General features: G+C 43.0%; 1 protein-coding gene across 1 annotated transcript in view; it reads right to left on the bottom strand.

The window, feature by feature from the left end:
• The window catches only part of cdh23 (cadherin-related 23), a 215,694-nt gene that overhangs the window by 172,068 nt on the left and 24,363 nt on the right, over positions 1 to 19,263 (bottom strand). The window contains exons 4-5 of the mRNA XM_061836939.1: positions 994 to 1,136; positions 761 to 808 (exon numbers count right to left, since the gene is read on the bottom strand). Of these exons, the coding sequence (XP_061692923.1) occupies positions 761 to 808; positions 994 to 1,136 (191 nt within the window). The remainder of the gene's footprint in view (positions 1 to 760; positions 809 to 993; positions 1,137 to 19,263) is intronic.

Genomic DNA, 19,263 nt, shown 5'->3' on the forward strand with positions numbered 1-19,263 from the left:
AGAGGGACAAGAGCCGCTGCTCAAGTGGGACTGAAGTTTTAAACTGATCCTTCCTTTCTTCATTTTGGAGAGTGTGCGATTACTCACCAATCGATAAACAAAGGAATGTTAGGAAACTGCAGTTCTTTGTTTACGTTTGACCATCAGCTGGTGCAGCATACACACTGTGATCGCAAGATTGGAATTGCATCATCTTGGGAGTCTCATACACTCTCTCATTTTAGAACAACATCACACAAATTTTAGAGTATGAAACAAGAGGGAATTCATTTCTAGATCCTCTGTATTACAATGGGGAGTCTGACTATGACTTCATAAACCTTGAGACCACCAACAGGTCGGTAGTTGAACAGCAGTTGACCAAAATGGGACTGTGAGAATTTGATCTAAAGACACTAAAGAGGTGCTGCAGGACATCACAGACTAGTTTTGTTGTTTTAAAAGGGGATTTTTTAAATATTTTATGTATTATTATTCATGTTGTTATGCTATTGTTATTATTAATTTATTTTTATTATTAGTGGTAGTTGTTGTAGTAGTAGCAGTACCAGTAGTTTTACATGTGATTTTTTATTTACATACAGTAGTTTGTTTCAGCCATTTTGTTTTTTACTGCTGTAGAAATAAAGTTCCCCTAATACGTACATAGGGTTGGTTATTGACAGGTGGACTGCACGTTTCAATAAGTACGATATATAATGTAAAGTATATTATTTTTGATTGGATGAGGGATATAATGTCTGAGAAATTTTGATCTCACCTCTTGAATGTCACTCACATAGAATTCAACCTGCATCTCTGACTTGGTCTGCAAAATATAAATAGTGCACATTTTGCAAGAACTACAGAACAATAGAAAATCCAAAACACAATTGCATCTCTCAGCCAACAACATTCTTTTCATTAAAACATACTCAGAGCAGAGCTTTTGGGAAGAATTTGGACATTCAGGTACAAGAATTACCAACTGCTACTGTGCTTACATGATCTTACCTCACGATCAAGCTGCTGTCGAAGCCACACAACACCAGTGTCTTTGTTCACTGAAAAATAGTGCATTGCCTCCTCTCCTGAAACCCCATACATGAGTGGTTCCCCTTCAGGGTCACTTGCCTTCAGTTGTGCCACTGAGGAACCTGCCACAGAAAACCAGGGTTAGTCCAAAGTACACCATCATCCATAGATTTCAAAATACTGCAGAATTCCCAAGATCATTTAATTGCATCAAATTCAATGTCAATTCAATTTGAATTGTTCAACACTTTCCACTATGCATGCTCATCCTCAAGCCTTGCTTGCTTAAGACTTTAAGCGAAACTAAAACCAATCCTGTCATTTATGAAACAAGCTGCTTCACACAACAAATTAGGCTTCACCATTGCACTCCCCTCTTGCTATAGTAATACACTCTATTTTCCTACAAAAGAGTGGCTAAAATAACTAATTAATATAAGGATTTATGAACCCTTCTCATTGCGTCTAATGAGATTTATGCAAATTCAGCTATTTTCAATATAATTTATAATTTGGTCAAAGACGGTGCAAGCAAATTAAGCACTCTACCTCAGTCATCAATAAATTTTTCGCCTCTTCCGTCTGCCCCTTATGCTTGGGCATATTTTCAAGTGACTAATAACAAATGGTCTTTCAGGACTAATGGTACAAATGTACAAAGCCACTTATGGAACATTAAGTCCAATTTTGGAAAACAGTGCTGAACTATGCTCAATATACGGGGAATAATTAATTCTATGTACCTAATAAAATGATTAAAGCTTCAGTACTGATATACTGTAAACAGTACGTGTACACCCCAGTTCACAAATTGTCTTGTAAAATGACTATTTATACATCTACTAGGCTATTAAGCAATAATTACATTTTAACACATTTGTCAATGTGATCATAAAATCTCACATTGGAGACAGTGCAAGGGTATAATGTTTATAAAGTGTTTATTTCGTGAAATACGAGATAAGATAAGATAAACTTTGTTCAAAAATACAATATGACAGCCCAATAATGTTAAATATGGCCTGTTCTAGAACTAATAATTACATGCAGTCCTTAAATGAAATTAAAATGAGATATTCATACCCACAAATTCAGTAGGGAATTTTTTTTTAACTTTCGATGAACTAAATTAAATAGAAATAACACATATTTCATTTGAGTGGTAAAGGTGCTGATAGAAAGCCAACATTTCTGGTGAGTATGAGCATTAGACGGTGTGAATGCTAATTAATAATAGGTTAATGGATAGGTATCCTTCAATTCTTATCAGTAATACCGTGGCAGGAAGCCCTTTCAAGTGACAAATGAGCCGATTTAGCAGCTAGTGATGACAACATTACTGTTATGAATGATCAGTTTGGCAATGCTTCAAGCCTCTTTCTTTCTCAATGCAAAAATGCAACCACCAACCAATGTGACTGGCTAAGGAATTGTATTTCTCTCTTGAAGTAGAAAGGCTCCCTCATCAAAAGAAGGTTATCCACTGGTTCTGTATGCAGATTTGCGTGAACATTTTTGCCAGGTTTACTCAAAGGGGCCACCAAGTACTAAATCAGCCACTGGGGGTCGTTTATTCCATGCTAGATGAATAGGATTCATGCGTGTTAGATATGGACCTGTCCGGGGAGCCCAAGATTGAGAAAGAGAAGGGGCTGGAAGCCAATGCCCTGTTCATTATGTCAGTGACATCTCTAGACTTGTCTTTCATCTGAGTGCTGATTCAGTGGGACAAGCACTGTCAACACTCCAATTCCATGCCCGTTGTGAATTATAGCTGCTCATTTTATGTGCACAGTGGCCGAAGACGTATAGGGGGCAATGTTCAGTAGGACAACCTACCAAAGCAAGGACAAACAAAAATGAAGACAACTCAAGACAAGCGAGAGGAGAGCAGTTGAGATATTTACCCAATAATAAATACTTCATGAAAATTCTAAAGGCAGCGCCACTGAGCCTCAGGGATCAAGTCATACAATCAGCAGTCCGATGAGTCAGTGGAGTGCCACTCATGTTACCACGGTGTCCATCCACGGACAAAAAGAGCCTTCAAAAACATCAGCCATGCCAAACTGAAGCTTTGCTTAAGCCAGCTGCCTCACATCAATCACCGCCATCAAATACAAACAGGCAAATGCTAACTTCAGCTCACTGGCAGCATGAATTTGTTCACTGCAGCACTATTTCTTACCTATTGTATGTTATAGTCAGTCCGTTTATGGATAATCACATTTAGACAAATCTGTGCACTTGGTAGAACTGAAAAATGTATCTACAACATTACGTAATGTTGACTGAAGTGGACAAAATTCTGACTTAAATCTCAAACTGTATACCAACCATCAGGCCTTAATTAAGGACACTTAAGATGAATTGAGAATGACTTAATCAGCCTCTTACAAGTGATCACAAAAATTCTAAAAAAGAAAAATAATGCGTTCTACTCGTCATTGCTTTGGAGTCTATAATAAAGCAATAGGTACTATGCTACCAAGCACTTAGACGGTAATTTACAAGTCAGATTCTATCTCGGGATTCAAGTGATGATTCTGGCTCATCCTTTTCAGAGATCTCTTGGGGGTACCTGCACTTGCAAGGCCCCTTAGATCGAGTCAAAAACAAAATGTATGATGCCTTTGTTCCTTTCAATGAAAACACTATGGAAATGCACTGAAATGACGTTATTGTTCCTTTTCTTTGCCTTTTGCGAAGTCAGCCGTGTTAATGTTAGCGGAGTTTGGGTTGCTTCAGGGAGGCAATCTCGATGAGGAAATAAACTTGGTAGATCTAACTCAAATTATTATTGTGGGGGGAGGACCGAAATGTGCTTGGACCTCTATTTCCATACAGAGAGATGTGTGTATTCAGGGGACAGCTTATAAAAGAAGAGAGAAGCCTGTATGCAGGTATTTCATTTCTCTGTTTGATAAGGACATCTATGGCGAGTAGTTTCCTCAGGGAGGTCAATTAGACAACTAGCAATAAAATGAGGAGGAAGAAAAAGCTAACCGAGCATCCTCGCACGCCTTTATGTCGATAAAATAAAACTATCGATCACACAAATGCTGAGGTCGAAACCAGTTTGGTCATTAGAAATAAATTAAATAATAACTGGATAATAATTGGGATGTTTGAGCTTTTCTGTAATTTGAAGGATCTTTAAATGTTATTTCCCCTCAAAACAAATATTTATAATGCTTTTCCAGGGCTTTTATTATTTCCCCTCCCTTTTGTCCTGTGCATGTTGATGTGCGTGTGACATCAATAACTGCAAAGGCAATGAGCTTTGAGGACAAATACTGTCATGAGTCGAGCTTTAAGTGACTCCTGTGTTTCACAGCACAAATCACCGGAGTCCTTGGAAGACTGTGTATTAATCCAACAGATTTATGACTAAATCTGTCATGGATGGGAGGAGAAAACCCTCAACCTTTCGAATAGATATCCCTTGGAGAAATGCACACTTCTGGACTTAGCTGTTCATGATGGCAGAAAAACTGAAGATTCAAAAATTCCAGACACTTATTGCTCAAATTCAACATTATATAGCTGAATTTTCCTTTCTTTATTTTTATTTTTTTTGCCTACACGTTGAAACATACCTCAATGGCCAAATCCATGATCAGATCTTAAACCATCAATCCACCTACTGAAGACAAAATGAATGCAGCAGACACCGCTGAATTCGATGACTACAGATAGTCTTTGATGAAGCAAGGGATTTTCACTGAAGTATTTCAAATTACGTTTATAACTTCAATGAAGCTGATGCAGGGCAATTCTGAGTATTTCCGGTGGATAGGTCAGATGGCATAACAACCTGCCTTATCGATATATGACAAACTACTTGGCTGACCTCTGATTAAAAAATAACCTCTGTCGTAACTATGTGATAACCTGGGGTTGTCTAAGTATACGACGGATGAAATAAGTATATAACGTCGCCATTGCTCGAGTTAAGTACATTTCCGAAGGTCCTACCAAGATGAAAATTTCACCCAACCCAAGCACACTATCCATACAAAGAAAGTAGAATAAATAAGATCAGTAGTTGTGTATTAAAATGTGAAATGACACAGGGGAAAAGTATTGAGCATTTGAAGAAAAGGAGATGCAAAAAGACTTGGAAAGGCAAGACAACAACTATAATCTATCAATAATCAAACAGCAATCCAGCCCCATTGTCATTGCAAATAAATATCAGATGGTTTGGTCCTGATTGATGGCGTATTAAACAGTCTCCTGCCCAAGTTGTGAGTCAAGACACATCCCATGATGCGTAAGCGCAGAATGCTGTTTCAAGAGCATTACAAACTAATTTTTGGACAATAGAACAACGGTCTTGGTTCATAGGTGCATATCTAAGCTTCTGAACATCTCAGTGAGCATCGTTGAGGTTGTAATATGTACGTGGAAAGCCAATCGTGCCACCATAAATCAGGTCCTCTGCGTGAAATGTCTGATGAAGGAGTGGAAACAACAATCAGAAGGGTTGTCTAAGAGCCAAGAACAACCTGTGGAGAGCTTCAAAAAGACCACATATTGTCAGTTATTGTTCTCAGAAGAAAAATGGTGATACACACAGCCACCATTTCCTGTATGAACGCTATCACGCAAGACCCCATTGCTGAAAAAAAGAAAGAAACAAAAAGACAAAGGTCGTTTAAAATTTCACAAATAAAAGTGTGGAGTGGTTTGGGGGTGTTCATTAATTGTAAAAAAATAAAAGAGCTAAACAAACAAACAAAAAACTAAACAAACCTGCAAATTAAACTGTTTAAATAAAAAATAATAATAAATAAATAACTAAATAGATGGATGAATAAATTAGTACATAAATTGTTCGCTACAAATCATGACATGGGGACTAAAAATAAAAAGTATAGTGTAGGCTCTATATGGTTCACCAAAATTGTTTCTGATTCATATCAGTTGTGAACATGGGACGATTTCTCTGCTCTAGGTTGGTTTTCTAGTACATTCAAATAGTGAAATGATGAAAACAATGAGTGACAAGGCTGTGACTAACCAGTCAAGTTGGACAGTGAGGGACATTAGTGGACAGTCATCTCACGCATTGCCGAGGAGAGACGGAACTGCCACTGCAAATTCACATGCAGCTCTGGTCACTCTCAAATCGTGCATGAAAGATGCTCCTCGTTTCTATATTAGTATTCCCTTTCACTCTCTCTCACTCTTGTTTTTCTCATCCTCACATCAGCCATCATTCTGCCTGTTGAGCCCAGACAGATGGACGCAAGTGGCCCTGATTGGACTGGACAGGTGGGTATGTAGTTCTGAGGGTCCAAGATTGACAGGCAAACCAGTCTGCTCAGTCATTGTCAGGCGACATCCACCCAAAAGCACAACATTCCAACCAATGTCCATCAACACTGACACTTGGTGATGCCTGCCCAGTCCTGCAAGTCTGGTGTTCTGATCTAAACATTCAACTTTGCAGCTCAGTTTACAGTAATAGTCTAATTTTCCTATTTGCCTTTCTTTTTCACACCGCTAACATTGTGACTCTCTTGCCCCTTGGGTAACCTCCCTCGAGCTGACTATTAACTCGGACTAAGCTAAATCATGGTCAGGTAATGGAACATGTCACCTTCAGTGTGAGGCCGCACACAAACACAATCCCACTGAAACAAAATCCTCTTTATGTCATTTCCCTTCAGTTAACATATCTAGCATTTGGTCTGTGCATTAGTGACATTGGGCTAAAGGCACAAGTATGAACCTAGTTGAAGTGAGGGCATAACAATTGATCTAATAATCCCCCGTATGATCAGAATTGGACATAAGTCACAAGGTCTGGTTTTTTACCCCATCCACTCTGCATTCCAATGGAAGCAAAACACACCTGAGCGTTGGCCTCCAGTCGCCACACTTTAGTGGTCAGGTAAGAGATCATTTGAATGGAAGAATTTTCTCTCTGGGTAGTAGTAGTTTCCTGCACATCCCATAAACATCCACAGTAGGTTAATTGAAGACTATAAATTGCCTGTAGATGTGAATGATGGCAAATGTTTTTTTTTGTTTGTTTTTTTAAATATGTGCCTGGCGAGGTGACAAAATCAAAAATTGTAATCAGAAAAATTGAGGCATGGTGGAGCAACTGGTTAGAGTGTTGGCCTCACAGTTCAGAGGACTGTAGTTCAAATCCTGGCCCCGCCTGTATGTAGTTTGCATGTTCTCCCATGCGTACGTGGGTTTTGTCCAGGCACTCGAGTTTCCTCCCACGTCCCAAAAACATGCATTCATTCAAGATTCAAAAATGCCCTTAGGTGTGATTGTGAGTGTGACTGTGATTGGCTGCGCTGTGATTGGCTGGCAACCATTCAGGGTGCACCCCGCCTCCTGCCTGATGATAACTGGGATAGGCTCCAGCACTCCTGCGACCCTTGTCAGGATAAGCAGCTCAGACAATGGATGGATGGATGGATGGATGGATGGATGGATGGATGGATGGATGGATGGATGGATGGATGGATGGATGGATGGATGGATGGATGGATGGATGGATGGATGGATGGATGGATGGATGGATGGTTGGATGGCTGTACCCTGGTTTTGGATGGCTACCAGTTCAGGGTGTACCCCATCTCATGCCTGAAGATAGCTGAAATGGGCTCCAGCACACCTATAACCTTCATGAGGATATGAGGTATGGAAAAATGGATGAATATACTGTAATGTATATGTTTATCAGCTTTCCATTTTTTTGTGAACACTTTTTTTGAATTAGTTATACTTATTGATGTCCCACAAAGATAAATTCAACTCCCATTGTCTCATATTCCAGTACTTTGTTGTGCACACCACTCATAGAAACAGATCACAAATATGCAGGCATGCAAGGAGAGATTCTGAAAGAAAAAGCTGTACAATTAGTGTGACTAGGATGGTGGCAACAATGCCTGGCAGAAGGGAAGCACCTCGACAGTGCCAGCAAGTAGACTACCATCTCCCCATCTATTTGTTGCTATTTTTACATTTTTGACCATAGTGGACCTTAAGCCGGTGTCTCAGACTTCAAAGTCCCAAACCCTTACAGAATGCAATATTGCTGTCCATGCCGGCCACATTCGTGTGTTTCAGCCTTGCATTTTTGATTGACAGTTACATCTGTAACTTTGCGACACTGTTCACTGGCAATTCAAATTTGAATTTCTGAAATTTGAAGAGTAGCAAAACCAGGTGCCAATGATGGAAACCAAATGCAGAACTCCACACGCTCTGCAGGAGTTCAGTGACGTTCGGCTGTAAAGCTTGGTGCGGCGGTCCCTATGATGGAGAAGCTCAAGTGAAACAGCTCCTGACCAAAATAAGAGTAGAGGAAACTGAAATACACAACTGGAAATAATTGTGTGTATTTCTGTCCAATCAGTAAATTGAAATGTGACATCTGTCCCATCACAGTGTTTTTTTCATCCTGTAAGGGACCAGATTTGTTTTATAGATTATAAATGACCTCATTATCTACAGCATTCTGGCTGCAGGTCCTAATTAGCTAAAATTGATATTGTTGTCTGACAAAGACAATGGTGCTGGGAAATTGTCAATTGACCTCCTTTGTTAATCTGAGAAGGTTGCAAAGTGACAGCAAGCAAACACGTAGAAGGTGAGAAGGATAACTGAGCAATAACAGCTTCTCTCTCCTAATTCCTTCTAATTGAACTGATGTCAGCAAAAACGTTTCAGTGTGATAACAAGCTGAGAAAAGCACATTTGAAAAAAAAACCATTTTTTTTCACATTAATATATTGTGAATATGTTCTTTCCACCACATAACTAACAAGACAGAGACTCTGCATGCATCACTTTTTAGCCTAACATTTCTAAGGCATCCATCCATCCATTTTCTGAGTCGGTTATCCTTACAAGGGTCGCAGGAGTACTGGAGCCAGCTGTCATCGGGCAGGAGGTGTGGTGCACCCTGAACTGTTTGCCGGCCAATCGCAGGGCACATACAGACAGAGAACAGTCACACTCACATCTCCTATGAATGCATGTTTTTGGGATATGGGAGGAAACCGGAGTGCCCGGAGAAAACCTACACAGGCACGGGGAGAACATGCAAACTCCACAGAGGTGGGGTTGGCATTCAAACCCCGGCCCTCGGAACTGTAAGGCCAACGCTCTGCAGCTTCTCCATCATGCCGCCAAAGGTACATATGAAATAAAAATATATATTTTTCACGTCTCCATACTTTATGTTGATGTGAGTAAGAGAAAAAAGATGGGACCTGGATGAAGATCAATAATAATGTTGGAATTACACTCAAAGTAGTTTTTGCTTCAACGACAAGTTGATAAAATCATGGTCTTTATCAAGCTCTATGTGAAGTCTGCTCCAACCACTCAACTAACGAAGACTTGACGTTATAAATTGTGAAGGTTGTGGCAACAAAGTACTACTGCAACAGCAGTATACTCTATACATTACACAGCATCCAACAAGAATAAGTAAACCCCTCACATTTTGTCTTTATCTTTTCAATATTATATCATCTTCACATTATATTATCTTTTCATGGGACAACACTGAAAAAAAATTATCCTTTGCTGCAGTGTGTTTGTATAACTATAAATTCACTGTCCCCTCCATAACAAAACCACGAATGCCTACATTTCTGGAAACAAAAGTGAATATCCCCTAAGTGAAAATGTCCAAATAATTCTTTTAGAAGGAATTAGGAGAGAGAATACATAAATATGCTGTCGGCTATACGAATAGGATACACCCATAAAATTAGTTGTAATAAACTGACAGGGGTCAGCCTGCCAAGTGCTCAGACCATACATCACATCACATTAGTCCGCTGGCTGTTGACCTAGAAAGAAGCCTCTTCTAAAGCTGATGCAGGAGTAAGTTTCCAAAACAGCTTGCTTAACACTACCTGCCTTAAACAATGGATTACAGGGACCCTTTTGTTTGGTCTGACAAAACCAAGATGAACTTAATTTGTTCAGAGGGCATAGAGTGTGTGTGTGTGTGTGTGTGTGTGTGGTGTGTGTGTGTGTGTGTGTGTGTGTGTGTGTGTGTGTGTGTTGTGTGTGTGTGTGTTGTGTGTGTGTGTGTGTGTGTGCGTGTGTGTGTGTGTGTGTGGTGTCAACCAGGTGAGGAATACAAAGACAAATGTGTCTTGCCTACAGTCAAACATGGTGGCGGGAGTGTAATGGTGCTGGGTTGCACGAGTGCTGCCAATTAACTGATATGTTCAGCAATTTCATTGTTTATGGCTGTTTTAGGTTTTAGAATGTAATACAGTATCCTGGTCTGTCCACAGGACTGTTAAGATTATTCATAGTTGGTAATTATAGTACTGTAAATAAAGGTATTCAGCAAATGTTAAAATGAAATGCATTCATCTGTCCGAATGAGACTTATTTTTTTACATATGAAATTATGTAATATTCAAGAATGTGTTTCCCCATTCATTTCTAATTTGCTATTGCCAAAAATGTCATTTTATATACAGTATGCAGAAAGAATACAAAGACATTGCACAGTATTTCCACTTTAGTGTTGACACTAATGACGTATCATCTGAGTGATACAAAGGTAGTAAAAAAAATCTGTTGCACCAAGATGTACGCAAGTAAACACACGCATTCCCTGAACTCACACCTATAGCTACCCAGCAGTGGAGCAAAAAGGGGTGGTTGCTGATGTGAAACATCAATTTCCAGGTTAGCTGCTCAGTGTGGCTCAGGCTGGTATCAGCTGTGACCCAGCTGGGCCAGATAAGCAGCTGCAAAAAGCTGATCTGCCATCCAGCAATGCAGCTCTTTGTAATGGAGAGTGTGGTAATGCCTGCACACACATAAACACGCACGCACACATGCAGACGAACAGAAAACTTGAGAGCCCATAATTTGAAAATTTGAAACATTTAATTCTTTGCAGTTTGAAATTTTCCCAAACAGTACACATAACCGAACAAATGCCCATCATGGAATCAGAGGGTTAATGATTTGATATGATCTACACAACTCTGTAAGGTATCCAACTTGACAACGCAGTTTTTAGAGCAACAAGTGTTTATGTGTATGTGGTCTGAGTGAAAAACCTTTGGTTATTTAGTTTACTTCTTGCAAATGAGAATGCCACTTCGGAATATTTTATTTTGAGAAGCTTATCCTCACGAGGGTTATGGGAGTGCTGGAGCCTATCCCAGCTGTCATCAGGCAGGAGGCAGGGTACACCCTGAACTGATTGGCAACCAATTGCAGGGCACACAGAGACAGACAAACAGGCACACTCAAACAGGGGCAATTTAGAGTGTCCAATTAACGCATGTTTTTGGGGATGTGGGAGGAAACCGGAGTGCCTGGAGAAAACCCACGCAGGCACGGGGAGAACATGCAAACTCCACACAGGAACCCTGATCTTCAGAACTGTGAGGCCAAGGCTCCACAGCTGCTCCACCATGCCACAATTTTAAATTCAAAAAAATTGAAACCATTTTCTAATCAGTAATTTTGTACTTAAATACATTTAAATGGATGTGAGCTGTGTGCCAACATCAGAGAAACTGATCCCTGTTGGTCAGATGATCGAACCACTGCCAGTATCATATTGATGCGAGTCAGTTCAGTGACAACCTCATTGGCAACACTGCTCAACCTGGTATCACACCGCCTTCCTTCAGATGATTTCAATTAACTTCTGACACCCACGAAACTATTACACACATAGCCAGGGGCTTTTCGACTTGCTTCTGCAGTCAATGTAACAAGTTGTGTGGTCATTACACAGGAAAATGTGAAACCACCAAAGAAGCAATATGTGTTTCTATTCGAGAGAGGGGGTAGAGATCGTTGCTGTGTGATGTCTCTAAGACAGGATCTTACACCATTTACAATCATTATTTGACTGTGCATTACAAATGGAATACCAAATCAAATGGTGAAGTATCACAGAGGGAGTAATTCAAAGGGTGATCTGCTGTATGTTAAACCATGAGCACTTTGGAAATGCATGTGATAAATGGTAAACTGACTATAGCAGCCGGTTGAAAATGGTGGAAAGTCACAGCTGGTATGACCTTTTTTTTTGTTTTCCCTTCAATTAAAACGTGAACTGACATGTGAGACAGGTAAGCCCACCTTAAGTATCCAGGGCAAAACCCCCCAGCATCAAATCTTGATTACAGACATCATCATTGTAGTAGCATGTAAAACGGTGTCCATCATTTGTGGAGAATTACTGTATCTATGTGCTGTTATTTCTACACAGAAGGTGTATTTAACTCAGAAGGCCCAAGAAGAATGGAAATAGAATAATAATAATAATAATAAAAACAATCATAACAATAATAATAATAATAACAGGTGATGAGAAAATAATGATAAACAAAATTTGTGTGTCACTGTTCCCTGTAACAATATTCCCACATCCAAGGCTTGAATCAAGCATCTGCAGTGAGCAGTTAGATTTGCATTTTGCACCTCAAAAATAACATCGGAAAGCAAATTGCAAATCACAGTTTAACCATGGAGTTGGTCGTGAAGAACGAAGCACGCAGGGACATACAGCGGCTGGAATAAGCATTTAACCCGACCCGTTTTACCTCATTAAATACATTTCTTAAGGTGCTATTGATATGATCATTTCAACAAATTTTGGAAACAACCCAAGTAATGAAAACATACAATGAAAGTAGAAGTAGGTTGTGTGGAATAATGTGAAATGACCAAGGGAAAAAGTATTGAACACACCAACTGCTATTTTTTAAATACTTTGAACAAAAGCCTGTGTTTGCAATGACAAATTCAAGATGCCTCCTGGATGGAGAAACTCGTCGCACGCATTGCGCTGGCCCATTCCTCCACACAAGTAGTCTTCGAGTCTTTAAGGATCAGTGGGTTTCTTTTGTTGGCCTTGAGTTTCAGATTGTTGCCACAGATCAGTCATTCTGGTACTCAAATCCACACATATGAAAGTTCCTAGAGTGTGTGAGTGTGGAGGGGGTTTGGGGGAGTCCTACTTCACAGGTTTTCACGGTACCCCTTGAGCCTTGTACATCCATACTGTCATGATCCAGCCGCTCCAGCCCGGGCTGCGCTCCTAATTGGGAGGCACACACCTGCGCCTCATGCGGGCTGATTATCCCGTGTATATATAGGACCCCGATGACGACTGGTGCTCTGCCAGATCGTTGAGGTTCATGTCACGTTCCAGCACTCTCGTATCCCTGATCGTCAACCCGTGTGTACCGACCTTCGCCTGTTCTCCGACCAACCTGGTAAGCCTGACTCCTTTCACACTTCTGCCTTTCTTGATCGATCTCCCATGTACCGACTCCTGCCTGCCCACTCACCTGCTCTCTTCGCCCGACGTCCCAACTACCGCTGCTGCACCTGACTGCCTGCCTGATCCTCGACCATTTAATAATAAACTTTTTCTCCGAACTACCTTGCATCTCCCGAATTCTGCATTTGGGTTCTACCTCCGTTCCGATGGGTCGTGACAGAACAATCTGGCCAAAACAGGATCCAGCGGGAAAGACCCGGCATTGCTGGGACTGACGCAAAGTAGACCGACTGCCGGAGGACCAAGCCTGTCCGATCCGGGTAGGCTCCATGACGTCCTCCGCTTCTGTGTCATGTGCTCCGCCGGCGAGCTACGAATACGTCCCGACCACGACCCGTCCGGCACCACATATTCTTCTGGACTTTTCGGACTATGAGGAGGACCTTGATTTGTATGACCAGCTGCCTGAGTACGACTCCGATTATGTCGATTACGAATCTCTTCATCCGGTCTTCAATCCCGGCCAGTTTGTTTCACCTCCCCGAGTACACCAACCCGTTTGTGGGAACCCGCTTGGCCATCTACCTGGGACCTCCGCGTGGCAGCCAGAGGAGACGCCCCGGCCGGGCACTCCCTTGTGCCTCCCGCTGCGCGGCAACTAAGACACCATCCTCCCACTCCTCGCCGGCAATGGTGAAACCGGCAGACCCGCAGCTGGTGGCGAAGCTTCCAGCCCAGAGGGAGGAGGAGCCGCCAAATCACGAGGTGTTTTGCCACGAAATGCGGGCGGAGATAGAGCGGCAGAGCGCCGAATTGCTGGCTCTCACAGTCCAGGTTCAGCAAGGATTGAAGAACCAGCCGAGCTACGCTGACGTCGCGACTACTACTGACTCGCTGCTGACGCAGATTCACGCAGATTCACGTTGCAGTGGGAAATGATCCGCCACCTCGACACGCACATGTTGCAGTTTCGACGGTCTCATTACTGACTCTTGCTCACGCGGCAGTGGCAACTGATCCGCTACCAAGCCAGGTGCACGTTGCAGTGGGAATGGGTCTGCCACCTCGACACGCCCACGTTGCGGTTTCAACGGAATCGTTTCTGACTCATGCTCACGCGGCAGTTGGAACTGACCAGCTCCCGAGACACGCCGACGTGTCAGTTTCGACTGACTCTCTGCCTATTCTTGTTCACGTCGCCATGGAAACGGACCCGCCATTGCGCCACGCCCACGTTGCCGTTTCAACGAATGCAGTGCAAGCTCACGTGGCAGTGGAGACCGACCCGATGCCGCCTCACCTTCCTGTCCAGGAGGTGGCGACGTCTCCGCAGCCGCTTCTCGTCCGTGCCCAGGAGTACCGGTGGCAGCAGGCCCACAGCCACTCCATGCTCCTGCTTTGTCGGTGACCGGTCTGCGGTCGCCCCCCGTTCCTGCTCCGACGGCGACGGGCACGCCCATATGTTCCCATCCAGGAGGAGGTGGCGATGGTTGTACTGCCACCGCCTTCTCACGTTGCCGTCCAGGAGGAGGTGGGGATGGTTGCACTGCCGCCGCCTCCTCACGGTGTCGTCCAGGAGGAGGTGGCGATGGTCGCGCTGCCGCCTCCTTCTCACGTTGCCGTCCAGGAGGAGGTGGCGATGGTTGCGCTGCCGCCTCCTTCTCACGTTCCCGTCCAGGAGGAGTTGGCGATGGTGCCGCCGCCTTCTCATGTTGCTGTCCAGGAGGAGGTGCCGATGGTTGCGTTGGTGCCGCCTTCTCACAATCCCGTCCAGGAGGACGTGGAGATGGCGATGCCGCCGCCTTCTCACGTTCCTGTCCAAGAGGACCGGCGGAAACCAGTTCGCGGCTGCCTTCTCACATCCCTGTCTCAACGGCGACAGGAGCTGGGGAGTTCTGTTGAGCCACCCCGGAGCTGGAGAGACTTCAGGATGGCTGTGATGGTGATGGTGGCGGTCATGGCTCTGGTCCTTCTCACATCATCCTCTTCGCTCCTGATGGCTTCATGACCTGGCCTCATTGGTGACCAATCCACGGCTGCCTCCTGACCAAGCCTTGGTGGTGACCAATCCCTGGTCGTCTCGCAACCACGGCGCGGGAGGTTCTCGTCCGGAGCAGTTGCCTGCCTCGGTCTGGTTCCTGCTTTGCCGTTTGGTTCCTCACCGAGGTCGTCCACCCGACTCGCACCGTGGGGATCCTGGTGCTTGGCGTCCGGGTCGTCCTCCTGACCTGTCCCCCCGGACGCCTCGCGTTTGATGGCCTGGATGGCCACCAGACTGGGGTTGGGGGTTGGGGGCGTGCCCTCCTCCGGAACCCTTCCGCCCATCCCTGCATGTGTTAATAAATGTCTCTGTTTCTTTCGTTTAGGCACGTCTGGGAGCCGTGCCTTAGAGGGGGGGTACTGTCATGATCCTGCTGCTCCAGCCCGGGCTGTGCGGGTGCCCGCGCGCTTGCGCTAATTGGGAGGCACACACCTGCGCCTCATGCAGGCTGATTATCCCGTGTATATATAGGACTCTGATGAGGACTGGTGCTCCGCCAGATCGTTGAGGTTCATGTCCCGTTCCAGCACTTTCGTATCCCAGATCGTCAACCCGTGTGTACCGACCTTCGCCTGTTCTCCGACCGACCCCGGAAGCCTGACTCCTTTGACACTTCTGCCTTCCTTGATTGATCTCCCGTGTACCGACTCCTGCCTGCCCGCTCACCTGCTCTCTTCGCCCGACGTCCCAACTACCGCTGCTGCACCTGACTGCCTGCCCGATCCCCGACCATTTAATAATAAACGTTTTTCTCCAAACTACCTTGCATCTCCCGAATTCTGCATTTGGGTCCTACCTCCATTCCAATGGGTCGTGACACCTACATCATTGTTATTATTTATGGTGATGTAATTATATCGGCAAGGAAGAATATTATTGACAATACCACAATATTAGCAACAATACATTAACAGCTCAGATTTATGAATTTTCCATTTGTAACCAGTCCTGTTCAGCTTTTAGTGCTGGAACAGTTTTGCTGTGCAACAGGGGAGTTTAAAAATATTCCCTTCATTTGTTTTTTTTATTTATGCATTTTTTAACTATGTTTATTTAAAATGCAAGCAGTACAAAAAAGGGCTTTAGGGGACAGACAGAGTGGTGGAATTTACAGAATGGACAAGGAGAATAGTGGTGTGAGCTACAGCAGAACAATAATGTACATTTTTGACAACAAGCAACATTACAAAGTCAAGTTGTGTTGTTATATGTGGATGGGTGGGGGTGGGGGGATAGGACACTCACCATGCAACAACTAATTATTGGACAAGATAAGAGAGGACAGAAAAGGACAGGGTATGACAGAATGGGGGAAATGAACACCTGTAAGAACCTGGGAGTTGATATCCTAATGCACCCTATATTACTGTTACATGACTGCACATAAAAAATGTGTCAATTGAACTCACTGTATGAGTGAATGATCACTACATCACATGCATGGTAGTCAACTGGTGTATGGAGTAGCTGTGCCGGCATTTCGTGGAAGAGCGGCCCCGGCCCACTTCATCCGCAAAGGGGCCAGCCAGCATGCCCATCATGTGGGAGACACAGGCAGGGGTACGCAACCCACTCTCAGGACCCACGGCGGTCTCCCAGTCCATCTGAAGCACACTGACCAGCCCCCAAGGAGGGGCAAGCGGATCGGACCAGCACCCCAATGCCAATAAGCCCCATGCGCCACTTAGCGTTCCCTACCATCGCTGGTACCATCCTACTTCAATTTGTATTTTCTTTGCAGTTACGCAAATATTATACAGGAACTCTACCTGAACAAACTATTAAGTGTCACGGTCACAAAGATGCAAATGTAGTAACTAAAAACTAAACTAGTGATAATCCACTAAAATCCAGTAAGAGACCTAAACTATAGGGTGAAAAATAATAATCACAGCAATTATAATAAAAACAAGCATTTTGATGTATTTATTATTGTGTAATACAAAAGTAAACATAACTGTTTCCAACCATGCAACACACTATATCACAGTCAAGTTTTTAGTTTTTCTGTGCCCTTTCGCAGCATAGCTTTCTTAAAGATTGAATTCTGTTGACATTTAGTAACAACAGTCATCTGACCCATCCCCTCTCTCTATCCCCTGCTGGTTTCAGCACATGGCCAGAACAGAGTGAGTGGTTCTTTAGTGCAGATTTGATAAGTCTATCTAAGACCTTGTGTCCCTTAGGATACTTTAAGGTAAGTCTTGTTCAACCAAAAAAATGTGTAACTTTGTGCATAGCTATTTACAGTATTGTTATATTGGACATGGGTACTTGGACGACAAGGGCTGGGAGATTAGCATAGAAGGACTGTGGTGCTAACCTGCTCCTTATGAAAAGTTCCTTGAGATAACGTGCATTGTGAATTGAATGGAATATGGAGAATGCTGAGCCTTGGGATGCTTCATTATGACACTAACCAATCAGGTACTGGGAAAATCTTACACAACCTCATGATGGATTGTGTGTTTGCAGACGCTGCTAAACTACCCAAGCCCATTATTTCCTGGGAAAGGAATGGATGAGCAAGGTACGAGGCAGTGATAAGAGATGATTGACTAAACCAAAACAGAGGTCCCTCATCAGTGGCAGTCAGCTCACATTATAGTGCAGTTATTGTGAGACAACCAAATGACAGTATAGAGCTGTATCAGGAAATAAGAAGATGTGAATCCTTTTAAGTGAGGTAGGCAGGGAAAAGTTGTAGTCATTAAGAATATCTCCCGGATATGTTGAGACTCATCTTCTGTGGAGATCAGGTGGTTCAAACCTCCACATGGATGGATACTTGCCTTCTGCAGCTGATAGATAGGATTTATAAAGGTAAGAAACATGCAGACAGGGACACAGCCACTGTGATTCTTATAGCGCATCCACCAACTCAAACTCACAAACGGTGACAGATAGAGCAGAAGCTGGCAGAATTACAGAGGACATACTTCTCATGCCAATTTGACTAAATGGCAGCTGAATGCGAGAGCATAAACAGACTTCTGCACTGGCCTGCGCAGTCAGTAACGAATATCGAGAGCATGTATTCTGCAAAAATAGATGGCCGTGGACACCAGCCTGAATCCCAGAAAAAGTAAATTCATTCAAAGAATCTCTTTTGCCTCTTCCCCTGACTACTCCTCTTTCCCCTGATTACCCTTTTATTTTATCACAGCTCATTCTGTTGTATCCCTGGTGGTTTTATATTCATTTCAGTTTTAGATTACCTGATCTGCGGAAGCAGAGAGGCGGAAAAGTCTTAGGTAAAGTCTGTATCCTATAAAACATGCCAGCTGAACCATTTCACAGTCACAATGATTTTTTGATAAGACAGGATTCAACATCTATAGGTATAGAGACTACAAGTATCTTGGAAAAATATTGCTGTGGCCATTATAAGCACTCAAGATTTGCTTGTTTTATATTAATCAATAAAAAGTTTTCCTCACCGCAATCTAATATGCATTTCATAAAACTAATGCTGGACAAAATTAGCAAACCAAAGAAACCATGCTTGGTTTTCTTATGGGTGTCATGAAATGTCACCAATTTAGCCAAAAAGCACAAAAAAATATACCTGTTTGTGCGTTTACAGATCCAAAAACCACAGCTTTTTCATTCAGAACTTCAATTGGAGCTGCCTAAACTTTGATATTTCCGCCATTTCTAACTTGACAAAACACCTTCCGGCAAGTTGAAGATGTTTGTATTGTTGTATTGGCAGTGGATCTGGCAACATTAGCACGATGTGATGCATACACAGTCAATAAATCTGGTCGGCAAAAACATTCTTCATTAAGTCATTTAATTAAATACAATCAAGTGAATAAAGCAAATCATTTCTGCACGGCCCAACCTATGTGTTGTTAATTTTTGGGCAGTTAAAAATTTAAATTGCAGCAGGTGTGTGTCAACTCCCATATATCCATCCATCCATTTTCTGAGCTGCTTATCC

This window comes from Syngnathoides biaculeatus, chromosome 12 (genome assembly GCF_019802595.1).
Source record: "Syngnathoides biaculeatus isolate LvHL_M chromosome 12, ASM1980259v1, whole genome shotgun sequence".
NCBI classification, from domain to species: Eukaryota; Metazoa; Chordata; class Actinopteri; order Syngnathiformes; family Syngnathidae; genus Syngnathoides; species Syngnathoides biaculeatus.